The sequence below is a fragment of the Podarcis liolepis genome (genome assembly GCF_965112155.1).
Source record: "Podarcis liolepis genome assembly, chromosome: 3".
Taxonomy (NCBI): domain Eukaryota; kingdom Metazoa; phylum Chordata; class Lepidosauria; order Squamata; family Lacertidae; genus Podarcis; species Podarcis liolepis.
Window position 1 is genome coordinate 124,121,953 of NC_139557.1, and position 17,445 is coordinate 124,139,397.

Consider the following 17,445-nt stretch of genomic DNA (forward strand, 5'->3'; position numbering starts at 1 on the left):
GATCGGCAAGTCCTAGGCCCTGTGGTTTAATCCACAGCGCCACTCGCAAATACATGCCTGTAAATAATGCTTACACATGTCTCTGTCCGCCACTTCCCTTGTAAGAAGATTTATTCACTCTGCTGATAGAGAATGCCAAGTCTGTAAAGGTATCTGAGATTTGTGTCTCTGTTTGATGCTGCTCCAAGGGAGAGCGGCTGCCGGCCAGCGGCTGGAGCCAACTGGGGGCCTGCCTGATGCCCCCATCTCCCGGGCAGTATCCCAACACATCCTTCTCCTTCTCTCTCCCCCCAGAGTGTGACGCCCGGCAGTGGGAGATGATGGCGTTTGGCTACAGCCGGACTTGCCGCTGTCTCCCTGGCTACCAGTACAGCGACAGAGACTGCTCTCGCTTCCAGGGGTGTGGGGGTTTCTTCCAGGCTGCGGCCTCCCTGGTCTTCACACCCCCTTGCGACTGCCTCCGCTGGACCTCCGAAGACCCCGGCTACTGCCTGCCGCTGCTGGAGGCAGCCACAGGTACGCAAAAGCCCACCTGCTGTGGCATCGGCACACTGCAATGCGCCCTGGCTGGGGCAACCCTCGGGTCTGGGACAGGGAACATAGGACCCCATTGTTTTAGATATATATAATTTTATTAGTTTTTTAACATACCATTTCCAACAATAATTAAATATACTTTTATATCTTATTCAATTTTTTGACTTCCATCAGTCTGAAAATTTTCCAATCTAATCTCATCGTAAGCATTTCTTACTTTCCCTATTACATTTAAAACTCATAACCAATATCTCTACCTTTTTCTACTTTGTATATTTCTCCTTACAAAACCTCTTGTAGCCCTACTAGCGTAATTTGTTGGTTACAATTGCTCTTCAAATAGTTCATATACTTCTTCCAATCTTCTGTAAATCTCTGGTCCTGCAGGTTTCAAATCCTTCCTGTCATTTTGTCCAATTCTGCATAGTCCATTAATTTTGTCTGCTATTCTTCTTTCGTCGGAATTTCTTCTTGTTTCCATTTCTGGGCTAACAATACCCTTGCTGCGCAGGACCCCATTGTTAAAACAGCGGCACCAGCTTCCCCCTCACTACCTAGCCAGGTTCATGAAACAGACCCTTTGGTGTCAACGGCCTGGTCCGGTGGAACTCCCTGCCACTGAGAATTCAACAGGCACCTTCTGTGCCAGCTTTTAAATCCCTGCCGAGAACCTCTCTAGAGCCAGTGTGGTGTAGTGGTTAAGAGCGGTGGACTCGTAATCTGGGGAACCGGATTCGCTTCCCTGCTCCTCCACATGCAGCTGCTGGGTGACCTTGGGCCAGTCCCACTTTTCTGAAGTCTCTCAGCCCCACTCACCTCACAGAGTGTTTGTTGTGGGGGAGGAAGGGAAAGGAGAATGTTAGCCACTTTGAGACTCCTTTGGGTAGTGATAAAGCGGGATGTCAAATCCAAACTCCTCCTCTCTATTCCACCGGGGCCTCTGTGGGCAGTACATCCTTCCACAATGCTTAACCGATGTCCCTTCTTCACTTTTAAATGGTTTTAACTTTTTTAAAAACTTTTTTTTTATTCCACTGCCTGTTTTTTTATCGTTGTAAACCACTGTGATATATTTCTGTGATACAGTGGTACATAAACAACTTTATAAATAACTAAATAAGTGCCTCAGATATGGTTAGATTTTTTTCTTTGCTTTTGTTGTTAAGGCTGGTTTTAGCGTTATGCTTTGTGTTTATTTGTAAGCGGCTTTGAGTTGTTGTGGCAAGAAAAAAGGGACTAATAAAATGGATAATTAATAATAATAGTAATATATATATACACATGCACACACATTTTTATTGGTTTTTTTACATATCATTTCCAACAATCATTTAACATAACCTTATACAATACAATATTTTAGACTTCCATCAACCACCTCTGATGCTTTTCTGTTCTTTATTACTTATTCCACAGTTCTTAATTTCTCTATTACTCTTAATTACCATTAACTAATAGTTCTCTTCATAGTCTTTCTTGCAATACTTCAAATAGTCCTCCTTACAGAACTTCTTGCAGTCCCACTAGCGTAATCTGTTCTTTACAATTGCTTTTCAAATAGTTTGTATATTTACTCCAGTCTTCTAAGAATCTCTGGTCCAATAATAATGGTAATTAAAGGGGAGGGGGAAAGGGACAGAATGCTTCTTTCCCTCTCTTAACCCCCCCCATCCCTGGGAGGTGGGCTAGGCTGAGAGAGGCAGGGACTGGCCCAGCGTTGCCCAATGGAAGCTCCTTGGCCGAGTGGGAGGATTCGAACTCGGGTCTCTCCTAGTCCGACACTCTAACAGCCGCACCACACTGACATCCCATCCCTTCCAGTTGCAGACAGCCAGCAGCTGCCTCCGGAAGTGGCCTCTGGCGGGGCTGACCAAGACCTGACCCTCTCCTTCAGCCTGAAGGATGGAGCCACGGAGGTGAAGTTCTACCTTCTCAGCTCTCAGGGAGCCAAGGAAATCTTCAACGGGACGCAAGTGACTCTGATGCAGAACGGATCTGAGGTGGAGCTGAGGCTCTCCTCCGTCTCCCCGGACTGGGCTGGTGCAGTATTGCTCTCTCTAAGGAAGGAATGATTTCGGTCTAAATATGTGTCTGTGCATGGGCGTAGCCGGGGGGGCAAGGGGGCAGCTCCCCCCCCCCCCATAATCAATAAAAAATCAATACAGTGGTACCTTGGTTCTAAACATAATCCGTTCCGGAAGTCCATTCCAAAACCAAGGCGCGCTTTCCCATAGAAAGTACAGTGGTACCTCTAGTTAGGAACGCAATCCGTTTCCGGGTGCGAACAGTCCGTAAGTAGAGTGCGCTACTGCGCGTGTGTGAAGTGTGATGCAGCGCTTCTGCGCATGTGCGCAGAGGAAAGAGCTGATCATTGTCCTTTGTTCCAGTCCGTGCTGAATCCACTCCCATATGCAAGTTCTTTGTGATCTTGATGGTCTTCGGTCTAGGACCATCAGGGTTGGCATAGCAACTGGGCAGGGCTCCTGTGGATGTGCTGGTATGCTCAAGGGATTATGGCCGTTGAAATATACTCAGAGTCGCAAAGTGATTTCATGCTCTTTATTCAGCTCATAGTGGTGAGGAGGAATGAAAGTCCCCTCAAAGTATCTGCTTTATATACATTATTTACACAATGGGCTGCACATGATTGGCTAATTCCGGTCTTCTCCTGTAGGCCAATCAGGTTGTGGGTTCACTTCCATCTAGAGCTGGATTGGGTGGTTCCTGCCAACCAATCATACTGCTGCATTGTTCTAGGACCAATCAGACTGCTGCATTCTGAATCCTATTGTTCTAGGACCAATCAGACTGCTGCATTCTGAATCCTATTGTTCTAGGACCAATCAGACTGCTGCAATTTGGATCCTATTGTTCTAGGACCAATCAGACTGCTGCAATTTGGATCCTATTGTTCTAGGACCAATCAGACTGCTGCATTCTGAATCCTATTGTTCTAGGACCAATCAGACTGCTGCAATTTGGATCCTATTCAACTCAGTACATAACACTTGTCCTGTATCCGATGTATGGTTGATTTTCTATGAATTTATAACAGAAGCGTAGCGTATGTCGTGTGTGAGTGTGTGTGTTGAGTTTGTACAAACGGAATGATTGGGGGGGGTGTTTCCTGCAACACAAGAGCTGCAGTTCCTGCACTGCCTGGGGTTGGACTAGATGCCCTTTGGGGAGCCCCCCTTCCAACTCTGCAGTTCTCGGATTCTGGCTCCCAGTTCTGACACGTGTCTCCTACAGGAAAATACATCTGCCGCTACTTGTATGAAAACGCCATGCACGAGCTGACCAAGGAGGTGATTGTTCCCCTCGGGGCGACAGACCTCGTCCAGACGCGGTCACAGCTCTCCATGAACTGCAGCTCCCCGGAGGGACTGACTCTGCAGTGCTGCGTCCGGAACAGAGGAGGAGAGCTGAGAGCGTCCTGGAACCCGGGTGCCCCAGACCCAGGTGGGCGAGGGGAGGGCAGGGAGCGGCTGGTGAGGCCCATCAGCCTGGGATGGGCATTCTGCGCAGCCGTTTTATTTAAATTTCAATTCAAATTAAACTGCATTTTAAATTGGGTTTTTTCCCCCTCCCTCTCCCCCCCCATTATGTTTTTACTGTGATTTTATTTTATTGGTGTTAGCCGCCCTGAGCCCAGCTCTGGCTGGGGAGGGTGGGGTATAAATAAAATAATAATAATAATAATAATAATAATAATAATAATAATAATAATAATAATATATTAATATTATTATAATTATTATTATTTCATAAAATTAATGCGCAGCTTGATGGTAAACAAACAACGACAAAAACTCAAAGTGGTTTCCAAAAGCATAAAACAAGAAAAAATATGCAATGCTTGTAAACATACAAAAATGAAAAGACTAAAACGGATTAAGATGAACAACTTTCTCAGCGTCTGGGAAGGCTAGCTGAAACAAAGATCTTTTCAGACCCCTGCTTGAACTCTATAGGCAAGGAGTTCCAAAGTGCAGGTGCTGCCACACTAAACAACTAAATTCTTGCGAGGGGGAAAGAGGTCTAAGGTGGCGCTGGAAGTAGCGCCAGTTCTGCTGATCGCAGGGGGTCTTGTGGGTGCGTGTAGGGTGAAGCAACCTCGCAAGGAGGGTGTTAAGATAGCAGAGGGGGCCCTCCTGGTAGTTCTTCCCCCCTCGTGCATTAATGTGTGTGGCCCAGATGAGGGCCTTCTCGGTGGTGGCCCCCAAATTGTGGAACTCACTCCCCACAGAGTTGCCAGCCAGCTGCCCAGCAAGCAGTACCTGAGCGCAGCAGAAACTTTCGCCACTTGGGATTGCCAGCATTTGTTGTTGTTGAGTCGTTTAGTCGTGTCCGCCTCTTCGTGACCCCCTGGACCAGAGCACACCAGGCCCTCCTGTCTTCCACTGCCTCCCGCAGTTTAGTCAGACTCATGCTGGTAGCTTCGAGAACAGTGGCGTAGCGTGGGGGGTGCAGGGGGGGCCGGCTGCACCGGGCGCAACATCTGGGGGTTAGGGTTAGGGGGCGCAAATCCACGGCTTAGGGGACGCAAATTACTTGCCTTGCCCCGGGTGCTGACAACCCACGCTACGCCACTGTTCGAGAACGCTGTCCCACCATCTCGTCCTCCGTCGTCCCCTTCTCCTTGTGCCCTCCATCTTTCCTAGCATCAGGGTCTTTTCCAGGGAGTCTTCTCTTCTCATGAGGTGGCCAAAGTCTTGGAGCCTCAGCTTCACGATCTGTCCTTCCAGTGAGCACTCAGGGCTGATTTCCTTCAGAAATGGAGAGGTTGGATCTTCTTGCAGTCCATGGGACTCTCAAGAGTCTCCTCCAGCACCAGAATTCAAAAGCATCCATTCTTGGGCGATCAGCCTTCTTTATGGTCCAGCTCTCACTTCCATACATCACTACTGGAAAAACCAGAGCTTTAACTATACGGACCTTTGTCGGCAAGGTGATGTCTCTGCTTTTTAAGATTCCTGGCCCTTAAGATCCATCTAAAGATTAAACTATATCAGAGTAACCTACTATCTTTATGTACCGAGGATGCCTGATGAAGCAACTGGCCTATGTTTCAGAAGGCTTATCCATGCCTGTCAGGTGTAGAGAACGCAAATGGCAGAGGTGCAGAGGTTTGTGGGATTCAATCAGAAACTATTGTCAATGAATCAAACCCAGTCAACACCATGCTTTCATAGTGGACACAGTGGCTTGCTCCATATTTCATAATTCCCCATAGCAATCCCACCTGACCCCCACACTCTGGATATTTGCACCCCTACATTCCCCGCCAGATCTTTCCCTTCCTTCTTCCCTCCTCCCTGCCCTGAGCATCTGACCCCTTCTCTCTCCGCAGTTCGCCTGGGGGGCAACGGAGACCCGCTCTGCCACTTCCTCGCCCTGAGTTCCTGCCCCAGCGGTGACACCGCCTACCAGTGCACTTTTGAAAGCGACCACCTGGGAACCGTGCAGACCACAGTGTCGGTGGGCCCGATTCAAGGTAACGGGGAGACAGGGGAACTGGTGGACACAGAGTCTGCGCATTTCTGGCACTCCTTTGAGAGCTGGACGTGTTCCATGAAGGCTGTTTCTGCCTGTGCATGTGTGCTTCTTGTGTCGCAGCCGGAGATCGCTTCTGCCCCGGCGAGAACTCTACAGGCAGGTGGGATGCCACGAAGGCAGGGCAGGTGGCTGAGCTCCTGTGTCCCGAGGGGACCAATGGAAAGATGCTCCGGTCGTGCTCTCCTGGAGGGACCTGGGAAAATGTCCAGGACAGCTGCACGGATCACCGACTGCTGTCTGGGTTGCACGAGGCCCAGGTAACGGGTGGGTTCTTCTGGGCTTCTCTCTCTCTCTCTCTCTCTCTCTCTCTCTCTCTCTCTCTCTCTCCACTCATACCTATATACAACCTATATACAGTCTATATACAGTTTATATACCATCATACCTTGGGTTTCAGCCGCTTCAGGTTGCGTTTTTTTGGGTTACGGACCACCGAAACCTGGAAGTACCAGAACGGGTTACTTCCGGGTTTTGGCGGTTGCACATGCGCAGAAGCTCTAAATTGCACTTTGTGCATGTGTAGAAGCGCCAAATTGCAACCCGTGCATGCACAGACGTGGGTTGCAAACACTGCGGAGCCCCGTTCGCATCTAGAAGCAAACGTAACCTGCGTCTGCGCGTGCGTGGGTCACGTTTTGGCGCTTCTGCGCATGTGCGTGGTGTCATTTTGAGCATCTGCGCATGCGCAAGCGGCGAAACCCAGAAGTAACGAGCTCCGTTACTTCCGGTTGCTACGGAGCGCAACTCGAATGCGCTCATCACGAAGCACATTCAACCCGAGGTATGACTGTACTTGATTTTCCTGGTTCCTGATCTTTCCCGTCAGTCTCGCCATCTCTGCATATTCCATAAATTTGGTCTGCCATCATTATGGGCCAAATTCTTGTACCTGTTCCCATGTTAATTCTGCTATCAATGGGAAATGATATCGATACAATACGATATCTTTATTGTCATTGTCCCATACAGAACAATGAAATTGAAAAATCTACATAAGACATTCAAAAACCCCTAAAAACTCTGAAACCCCATTTTAAAATACAATATACTCCTATAGAGACTCCTTATACTGCTTCCCAATGTTGAGCCTAAAGGGTTGGTTTTACGTTTTATGGCAGCCGTGAGACAAATAGTTGCTTCAAACTGGGGTGGAAACGCGCCCCCCCCCATGGGAACTTGGACCCAAAATATGTGGCATCTAGCACTTAAATGCTTAACTCAATAATAACAAAGAAAGACATGTTTCACTCTGTACGGTCTTGATCTATATCGTTCATCAACCCTAATCTCCTCTCTGTCTCAGTCACAACAGCAACTATGGAGAAATAATTTTAACACTGTAGACTGGAGTACACCCTGCGGACGTAAATTTAATTAACAATATTAAGAATGTGAGCTTAATCTGTAATGTAAAAGATTTCCCAAGTCTGTTTTGATGCCATGTGGATGATTAATTTTTTTATGCCTGATGTCTTAATTATGTTTTTTAGATATGCTGTAAGCCGCCCAGAGTGGCTGGGGAAACCCAGCCAGATGGGCGTTGTGTAAATATTATTATTATTATTATTATTATTATTATTATTATTATTATTATTATTATTATTATTACTACTGCATACAAGGCTTTAAACATCTGGATATGCATTTGTCCTGTTTGTCAACAGTTTATGGTTGGTAATTATTTTTTACATTTTTCAGTAGAGCTTGTAATAAAATGAAAAAATAAAACCTCAAAGTGATTTCCGTGTGATAGCCCATCAGATATTTAAAGATGTCTCTCATTATCTCCTGTCAGCCTTCTCTTCTCCAGGCAAAACATCCACAACTCCTTCAATAAGGCTCGGTTTGCAGAACTTTTATGTTCTTGACCGCCCAACTCTGCACATGTTCCATCATGTATTTTTTAACAGCCAGTGGGTAGATAGATAGATAATTTATTACAGTCGGAGACCAGCTCAGCCAGTGGGTATTGTGAATCCAGTGGCAATGAGTTCCCTAGGAAGCCACCTTCGGTCTAATATTCTCCCTGCTCTGTTTGTGTGCAGCTGCTCCAGGCAGGGCTGGGCAGCCCCCAAACCGAGGTTCCTTGGATGATAGACTGGCTGAAGGCGGAGTCGGAGTCCGGGAACATCCAGGGCAAAAACCCCCGGGACCTCCTGGCTGTGCTCGACACGATGGACATCATCTCGGAGGTGGCTCTGGGAGCCCAGATGCGCCTGGAGAGCAGCGTTGTGTCTGTGAGTAGCAGCACCCAGGGAGGGAAGGACTTCAGGGCGGGATTCCTTCAAAGCACTCTGCATGGGGCTTATCCTGGGGCTGGATCCGGAAGCTGGAATTAGTGCAGGATGCTTCAGCACAATTGCTGGCAGGAGGGAGGCCTTGTCGGCATCGCAACCCCTGTCCTCAGGGATCTGTCTCGCCGGAGTGGGGCATGCTCTGGTTATCTCCTGCTTGGACTACTGCCATGCGCTCTACGTGGGGCTACCTTGGAAGGTGACCTGGAAACTCCAATTAATCCAGAATGCGGCAGCTAGACTGGGGACTGGGAGCGGCCGCCGGGACCACATAACACCAGTCCTGAAAGACCTGCATTGGCTTCTCAATATTCTCTGGCTGGCCTCTGTTATTTTCTCCTATCAACAGGGAACCTATGCAAGGACTCTATATGGGCTCTTGGATACCCCATAAGGGAAAAGAGCAATTTTTGTTTACAACATGACCACCTCTCACTGCAAGACTTGGCCACCGGCCAGGGATTGTTTAGCTGCAACGCCTGCATTGCTGGGGTTGGGCTAGATGACCCTCAAGGGTCCCTTCCAACTCTTCTACAATTCTAACCATGACCCAGGTTAATGAGGAAATCCCTCCTTCTGCTTTCAGAATTTGCTGGCTGCTGCCAACACAATGCTTGACGTAGACCCGGGGCCGGAGTGGTCTGCAGTGGAAGCCCTGAGCCCGTCGGCCGCTTCCAGGCTCCTGCAGTCCATTGAGAACCTCGCCAGCCTCCTCCTGCCGCCCTCAGGCAGCCCCTACAACTTGACGCTCCCCAACCTTGAGCTCCAGAGCGTCCAGATGGGCCCTGAGTTTGAGGACTTCAACAAGGGCTTTGACACGGACCCCCCTCTCCGCGTCCACATTGAGGAGGAGGAGTTGTTGCGCTGCGGGCAGAATGTCACCGTCACCAGCCTGGTGCTGAAGAAGCTGGGCGGAATCCTGCCAGGCAGCCGTGGTGCCAAGGCCAGGCTGGGCAGCTTAGTGATGTCCAACTCCGTCACGGCTTCCAACGGGAGCGTCTCGCAGGTGGAGGTGGAGATGACCTTTGGCCACTGGAACGGCACCGGCGAAGGGCAGGAGGAGGAAGACGAGGAGGAGAGGGTGGCGCAGTGTGTGTTCTGGGACCACAGCCTGCACGGCAGGGTCGGCGGCTGGTCAGCCGAGGGGTGCCAGACCTCCGGCGCCGAAAGCGCCACCAAGTGCACCTGCCGCCACCTGACTTCCTTCTCCATTCTCATGTCTGCCCATCCTGTGCCAGACAGCTTCGCCCTGACTTTCCTGGGCACCTTCGGGGTCTGCGCCTCAATCCTGGCTCTCATCGCCACCCTCGCCATCTACTACCTCGTTTGGACTTCGGTGGTGAAGAACAAGGTGAGAGACAAGCAGGCTGTGCCGTTCCGAAATTTAGAGTTGGGGGGGAAAGGCAAGGCCGGACTTAGGTTTCATGTGGCCCCAAGCTCCTGAAGGTAATGGGGCCCTTTCTATGTCCAGCTGTCCTTTGCCAACAACAAATTGTCCCTGTTTTTTGTGCTGAATATATGCTCTATGGTTATTTATGGACCTCATAGGTATCTCAAGCCATTTGCACATGTCGCCCTGCAACCAGTCCATGCAGAATGTCGGCACCCTATATATAGAAAGGAGCAAACCAGGGATATTTTAGGGAGCAGGCGAGCAGGCGGGGCCCATGACTTGCATCAGGCTTAGGCAACCTTCGGCCCTCCAGATGTTTTGGACTACAATTCACATCATCCCTGACCACTGTTAGCTACAAAAATCTAAAAACATATCAAAGATAATCATTATAAACTCTAACAGAATTAAAACAATATAAAAAAACACACCTATTAAAATACAGACAATAAAAAACAGCACAGCACTATTAAAGTTTCCTTCATTGGAGGTTTTTAAACTGAGGTTGGAGGGCCACCTACCAGGGATTCTTCAGCTGTGTGGTTCCCGCGTTGTGGGGTTGGGCTACATGACCTTTGGGGTTCCCTCCCAACTTTACAAACCTGTGATTCTAGGGCCCCCTGAGGCCTGCCTGGCTGCCTCTCACCCTGACCAGCCTTCTCCCGTTCCCCAGGTGGCTTACTTCCGCTACACCACGCTGGTCAACATCGCCCTGTCTCTGCTGATGGCCAGCTTCTGGTTCCTGGGTGCCTCTCGCCTGGCGTCCGACCCCGAGAGCAAGCTGTGCGTGGCGGCCGCCTTCTTCACCCACTTCTGCTACCTGGCCATGTTCTTCTGGATGCTGGTCCAGGGCCTGATGCTCTTCCATCAGCTGGTCTTCGTCTTCCACCAGCTGAGCACCCGCTCCGCCCTGCCCACCATGGTCTCTTTGGGCTACCTGTGCCCCTTCGCCATCGCCGTGGCCACGGTGGCCGCCTTCCTGCCCCGGGGGGGCTACCTCCACCAGGCCGTCTGCTGGCTCTCCTCCCGCAGCAAAGCCATCTACGCCTTTTCCGTGCCCGTCCTGGCCGTCGTGTCGGCCAACGCGCTCATCCTCTTCGTGGTGCTGCTGAAACTCATGAGGCCCTCGGTGTCCGAGGGGCCGCAGGGAGAGGAGTGGAAGGCTCTGGTCAGCATCTTCAAGGCCCTGCTCATCCTCACGCCCGCCTTCGGGCTGACGTGGGGGCTGGGCGTCATCACCATGACCTCGGAGGCCTCGCAATTCACGCATTACATGTTTACCATCCTCAATTCGCTCCAGGTGGGTGTGGAGCAGGGCCAAGGTAATTGTGTGTGTGTGTGTGTTTGTGTAACTGGGAGTCAGAGAGCTGCCACACAGGTTGGCTCAGAAGCAAGGTAACTGGGAGGTAAAGGTAAAGGGACCCCTGACCGTTAGGTCCAGTCGCAGCCGATTCTGGCCAAACTAACAGAATTACCGTATTTTTTGCACCATAACACTCACTTTTTTCCTCCTAGAAAGTAAGGGGAAATGTCTGTGCGTGTTATGGAGGGAATGCCTACGGGTGGCATGCCTACGGATTTTCCTCCTCTAAAAACTACATGCGTGTTATGGTCAGGTGCGTGTTATAGAGCGAAAAATACGGTAATTTTAATAGGGACAAATGCAAGGTTCTGCAATTAGGCAAGAAGAACACCTGGCTTGACAACAGCACATGTGAAAAGAATCTCGGGGTGTTAGTAGACCACAAGCTGAACACAAGCCAACCGTGTGATGCAGCAGCAAAAAAGGAGAATGCTATTCTAGGCTACATCGAGTCTAGTCTCCAGATCAAGAGAAGTCATAGTCCCACTTTATTCTATCTTGGTCAGACCCCCACCTAGAATACTGTGTCCAGTTCTGGGTGCCACCATTTCAGAAGGATATTGACAAGCTGGAAGGTGGGCAGAGGAGGGAGACCAAGAGGATGAAGTCTCTGGAAACCAGGCCTGATGAGGAGCAGTTGAAGGAGCTGGGTAAATTTGGCCAGGGTAAGATGAGACTGAGATGAGACAGGACAGGGGTAGCCAATTCCCAAGAGACTGCGATCTACTCGCAGAGTTAAAAACTGGTTCACGTTAAAAAAAAAATTGGAATGAGGAAAGACTTGTTTTGGGGTGGGTGTATCTTCAAATATCCCAGAGGGCAGACTCTGAAGTACCATATTTTTCGCTCCATAAGATGCACTTTTTTCTTCCTTAAAAGTAAGGGGAAATGTCTGTGCGCCTTATGGAGCCGAATTGCCCAGGGGCGAAAAGCAGATCATGGTGTGTTTTTTTTGAAAGAGGGAAGTGGGTGTTGAAAGGAAGCAGCTGATCGGCAAGCAATCAGGAGGGAGATAAGGGATGCTAGCAGTAAAGTAGGATGCCTGGGAGGGGGGAGGTAAAGACAGCAAACTTGCAAGGAGAGGAGACAGGAAGACTAAAGAAATGAGGAGAGAAATTAGAACAAAAGGAGGAGCAGAAAACCAGCTCCAGCTAAGGAAAAGACACTAAGGCAAACAAGAGGGAAGGGGGTGTTGAAAGGAAGCAGCTTTCTTTTGGCAAGTGCCCATCGGCAAGTGATGGGGAGGGAGATAATGGACGCTAGAGATAAAGGAGGCTGCCTGAGAGCGGGGAGGTAAAAGCCCATGGATCCTCAGGATTTTTACATTTTACATTGGGTCACCCCAAATTCACCATCAGATCACATAGAATGTCCATGGCTACAGCCTGCACCCAAGAAACTACGCATCCACTGTTTCGTGGGGCCGCAATGGCGCAAAAACGTAGTTACAAAGCACGGATCCACATGGATCCTCAGGATTTTTGCATTGGTCTACCCCAAACTCACCGTCAAATCACATGTCTGTGGCCACAGCATGAACCACAAAAATCATACATCCACAGTTTCGTTCAGAATATTTTTTTTCTTGTTTTCCTTCTCTAAAAACTAGGTGCGTCTTATGGAGCGAAAAGTACGGTATTTTGTTCAAGACCGCTGTAGGGTCTTCACTAAGCAACATTTTTCTCTGTTACAGGGGGTCTTCATTCTGATTTTTGGCTGCCTCATGGACAAGAAGGTAAGCAGCACCCCCTCCCCAAATTGGCAGTGTTTTGCTTTGTTTCTTTCCAACCAGGAGGGTCTCAGGGACCTGGAGTGGGGGGTGATGTGGAGGCTGTTCCAAGCACAAAGGTATGAGGGGCTTTTCACTGCATCGCCCACAGGAGAGAAGGATCTTTGCCAGTCCAAGCACCGGTCATTGAGACCCACAATGGGGGTGGGAGATGCACTTAGGGGGAAAAGCTTCTTCTACATCAGGCATAGGCAAACTCGGCCCTCCAGATGTTTTGGGACTACAACTCCCATCATCCCTAGCTAACAGGACCAGTGGTCAGGGATGATGAGAGTTGTAGTCCCAAAACATCTGGAGGGCCGAGTTTGCCTATGCCTGGTCTACATCTCTGGGGCAGGGGCTGCGACCCACAAGTGGTTTCTTCAGGCCGCTTGAACACCACCTTTGAACACCACCCAGCTGACTTTGCTCCTTTTTTAAAGAACATTGTGGCTGATCATTCACTCCCCAGGGCAGGTGAGAACTTACAATCACAAAAAAGGTGATGGAAACTGTCGCTTCGGACCGATGACCCCCCAGGACAGGACATGCAAATGGAGAGGTGAAAGGGATGCTGGTTCATGCTGCAAAAACACCCTAGCAGAGGGTGTTCATGGCCAGGACTGTCACATGTTACTCCGATGGCCGCAGGTGTCACTGTCTGTTTCTTGCAGGTGAGGGGAGCGCTTTGCAAGCGTCTGTGCAAGTCACCTGCAGCTCAGGTAAGCAAGGTCCCAGCTGTTCCTCCATTTCCCTGCCTTCGCACCACCGGCTTTGCTGGGAATGAACTGCCTTTCACCTGGTGTCCAAGCTTGGAGGCCATGGATCCTTTGCTGAGGCCCTTTGCTTTGGCCTCCTATTTATCCAGAATCTGCTTACCTGCCCCTTGCAGCCGGCTCCCCCTCTGGAGAAGCCTCAAGGGCTTCTTCTCACCACAACCCTTTCCTACAGCTTTTCCAGAGGCCCAGCTCCATCAAAAACCTTGCCAGCACGGAAAGAGCTTCTTCACGCAGTTCATAAACTGTGGAACTCCCTGCCACAGGAGACAGGGACACCCACCAACTTGGATGGCTTGAAAAGAGGATGAGACAAATTCATGGAGGAGGACAGGGCTATTGATGGCTAATAATAATAATAATAATAATAATAATAATAATAATAATAATAATTTATTTATATCCCGCCCTCCCCAGCCAAAGCCGGGCTCAGAGCAGCTAACAACAATAAAAGTAACACAGCATTCTAAAATCAATTCATTCTAAAATCAATTCAGAATCAAATTAATGGCAACCATTGGGCTAGAGTTCTGTGAGGATTGCCGAAGGAGGGGGTCAAACTGTGCCCTGGCCAAAGGCCTGGTGGAACAGCTCTGTCTTGCAGGCCCTGCAGAAAGATGTCAAGTCCCGCAGGGCCCTAGTCTCTTGGGACAGAGTGTTCCACCAGATCGGGGCCACAGCCGAAAAAGCCCTGGCTCTGGTTGAGGCCAGCCTAACCTCCCTGTGGCCCGGGACCTCCAAAATGTTTTTGTTTGAAGACCATAAGGTCCTCCGCAGGGCATACCAGGAGAGGCGGTCCCGTAGGTACGAGGGTCCTAGGCCGCATAGGGCTTTAAAGGTTAAAACCAGCACCTTAAACCTGATCCTGTACTCCACCGGGAGCCAGTGCAGCTGGTATAGCACTGGGTGAATGTGATCTCGCAGCGAAGACCCCGTAAGGAGTCTCGTCGCGGCATTCTGCACCCGCTGGAGTTTCTGGGTCAGTCTCAAGGGCAGCTCCATGTAGAGCGAGTTACAGTAGTCAAGGTGGAGGTGACCGTCGCATGGATCACAGTGGCCAGATGGCTCTGCTCTGCCTCCATAACCAGAGGCAGCGATGCTTCTGAAACCGTTTCTGGAAGCCACGGGAAGGGAGAGCGATGCTCTTGTGCTCGGATCCTGCTTCCCATATGGTCAGCCACCAGGATACTGGACTAGAGGGGCCATTGGCCGGATGTATCAGGCTCTTCCTATGCTCTTACAGAACCTCCAAGTCCAGATGCAGTCTATCCGTCTTCATTTTTTTACGGGAATTTGGCTGGACTAGATGGCCCCATGGCCCGAGCCATCAGGTTCTTCTTCGGTCCTTAGGCTATGCTCCTTGCTGCTGGGTGAAGCGGCTTCTCTCTCCCCTGGGCTTGGGGGGGGGGTGAGGGAAGGCAGGGGAGCCAGAGCAGGGTCTCCCCACTGCTTCCTGGGATGCTGCCAGGTGGAATCCAGGGGCAACAGTAAAATGGTAGGGCCGGTTTACTCACCCTCCTGTCTCTCCCAATTGGGTCCACAGACCAAGAGCGAAACACTGGACTCCAAACTCAGCAACTGAGAGGCTGGAAGTCGCACAGGTAAGCAAGAAAGTGGGGGGGGGGGGATCTCCTCTGGCCAACCAAAACGTTAAGGGTGGCCGATTAGGTCCAGTCATGACCGACTCTGGGGTTGCGGCGCTCATCTCGCTTTACTGGCCGAGGGAGCCGGCGTACAGCTTCCGGGTCATGTGGCCAGCAGGACTAAGCCGCTTCTGGCGAACCTGAGCAGCGCACGGAAACGCCATTTACCTTCCCGCCGGAGTGGTACCTATTTATCTACTTGCACTTTGACGTGCTTTTGAACTGCTAGGTTGGCAGGAGCAGGGACCGGGCAACGGGAGCTCACCCCGTCGCGGGGATTTGAACCGCTGACCTTCTGATCGGCAAGCCCTAGGCTCTGTGGTTTAACCCACAGCACCACACATAACTTGCAAATCACAAATCTCAATAGTTGTCGTCCCTCGAGTTTGGGGGCCCAGTACAAAGCTTTGGGGGCCCTTTTTGTATTGTAAACAAGATGCCTGGCTTTGGGTGTAGGGTGGAAAGTTAGAGAGCAAAGCTGGCTTGGAGGACAGAAGAGGGTTGTGTATTGTGTGTGTTTTGAAATTAAGATAAATTCTTGTCATTTTCCAGCCCCACAGCTTTGGGCAGTAGAAACTGGCTCTCGGCTTGCCACCCTCCTCCTCCCTGCCCAGTCAAAAACATATTGCAGCTTTTGAAAACCAGCAGCAAAAGTTCCTTTTATGAAATGTGGGAAGCCAGTTTTGCCACCCACTTTTGCCTTCAGCCATGAGCACCATGCCAGCAGCGGGACTTCAGAAGGACAACACAGGATCAGGCCTTTTCTGCAGTTTGTGGAGCGCTCTGCCCCAGGAGGCTCGCTTGGCCTCTTCATTATACACCTTCAGGTGCCAGGTGAAAATGTTCTCTTTCAACCAGGCCTTGGGGTGACTGACATCCGATATCCTTTTAAATGTGTTTTGTGCATGGAGGGGGAGTTATTCTTATATATTTTGTATTTTTTATCATGCATTTTTACGTTGTGAACCTGAGATCTACGGAGGAAGGCAGTGTATAAGTTTAATAACTTTAAAGAGCAAGCTGGTGTTAAAAGCAGGTGCTGTATAGTGGTTAGCGTGTTGGACTTGGGCTGTGAAGCTCATGGGGTGACCTTGGGCTGGTCACTGCCTCGCAGGGTTGTTGTGGGGATTAAATTAGGAGGGGGGAACCTGCCATGTGCGCCACCTTCAGCTCCTTGGAGAAAAAATAGGGGGATAGAAATGTAATGAATGAATGAATGAATGAATGAATAAAGGAATAACACTGTAAGCGCTTACAAGAATCATAGAGTTGGAAGAGACCACAAGGGCCACCGAGTCCAACCCCCTGCCAAGCAGGAAACACCATCAGAGCACTCCTGACATATGGTTGTCAAGCCTCTGCTTAAAGACCTCCAAAGTAGGAGACTCCACCACACTCCTTGGCAGCAAATTCCACTGTTGAACAGCTCTCACTGTCAGGAAGTTCTTCCTAATGTTGAGGTGGAATCTTCTTTCTTGTAGTTTGGATCCATTGCTCTGTGTCCGCTTCTCTGGAGCAGCAGAAAACAACCTTTCTCCCTCCTCTATGTGACATCCTTTTCTATATTTGAACATGGCTATCATATCACCCCTTAACCTCCTCTTCTCCAGGCTAAACATGCCCAGCTCCCTTAGCCGTTCCTCATAAGGCATCGTTTCCAGGCCTTTGACCATTTTGGTTGCCCTCCTCTGGACACGTTCCAGTTTGCCAGTGTCCTTCTTGAACTGTGGTGCCCAGAACTGGACACAGTACTCCAGGTGAGGTCTGACCAGAGCAGAATACAGTGGCACTATTACTTCCCTTGATCTAGATGCTATACTCCTATTGATGCAGCCCAGAATTGCATTGGCTTTTTTAGCTGCCGCGTCACACTGTTGGCTCATGTTAAATGATGGTAGAGAACAGCTGAACCCCCGTGGATGGAATGGTGGGGTATAATAATGGCTGAAGCAAACAGACCCCCCCCCCCGTGAGCCGATATCACCCTGCAGGAGCCAAGAGACCTGATCTCTGAGGAATCCCCATTGTAATGTTGGTAGTGGTAGTGGTGGTGGTGGGGGGTCTGTTGCAGGCTGCCTGCCCCCTCAAGGACTGTGGAAAGAACTGGAGAGA

The 17,445-nt window shown here is 50.0% G+C and overlaps 1 protein-coding gene across 1 annotated transcript; it reads left to right on the forward strand.

Annotated features, from left to right (window-relative positions):
* Positions 1-317: 317 nt before the first annotated feature.
* On the forward strand, positions 318-16,589 carry ADGRF3 (adhesion G protein-coupled receptor F3; the record flags this gene model as incomplete). The annotated part of the gene is made up of 12 exons (XM_083494290.1): positions 318-516; positions 2,359-2,577; positions 3,790-3,999; positions 5,891-6,034; positions 6,157-6,353; positions 8,142-8,333; positions 8,977-9,741; positions 10,457-11,083; positions 12,840-12,881; positions 13,589-13,636; positions 15,234-15,291; positions 15,886-16,589. The coding sequence occupies 11 exons, from the start codon at positions 318-320 to the stop codon at positions 15,270-15,272; spliced, it is 2,682 nt and encodes an 893-aa protein (XP_083350416.1). The 3' UTR covers positions 15,273-15,291; positions 15,886-16,589.
* Between the last annotated feature and the right edge of the window lie 856 nt (positions 16,590-17,445).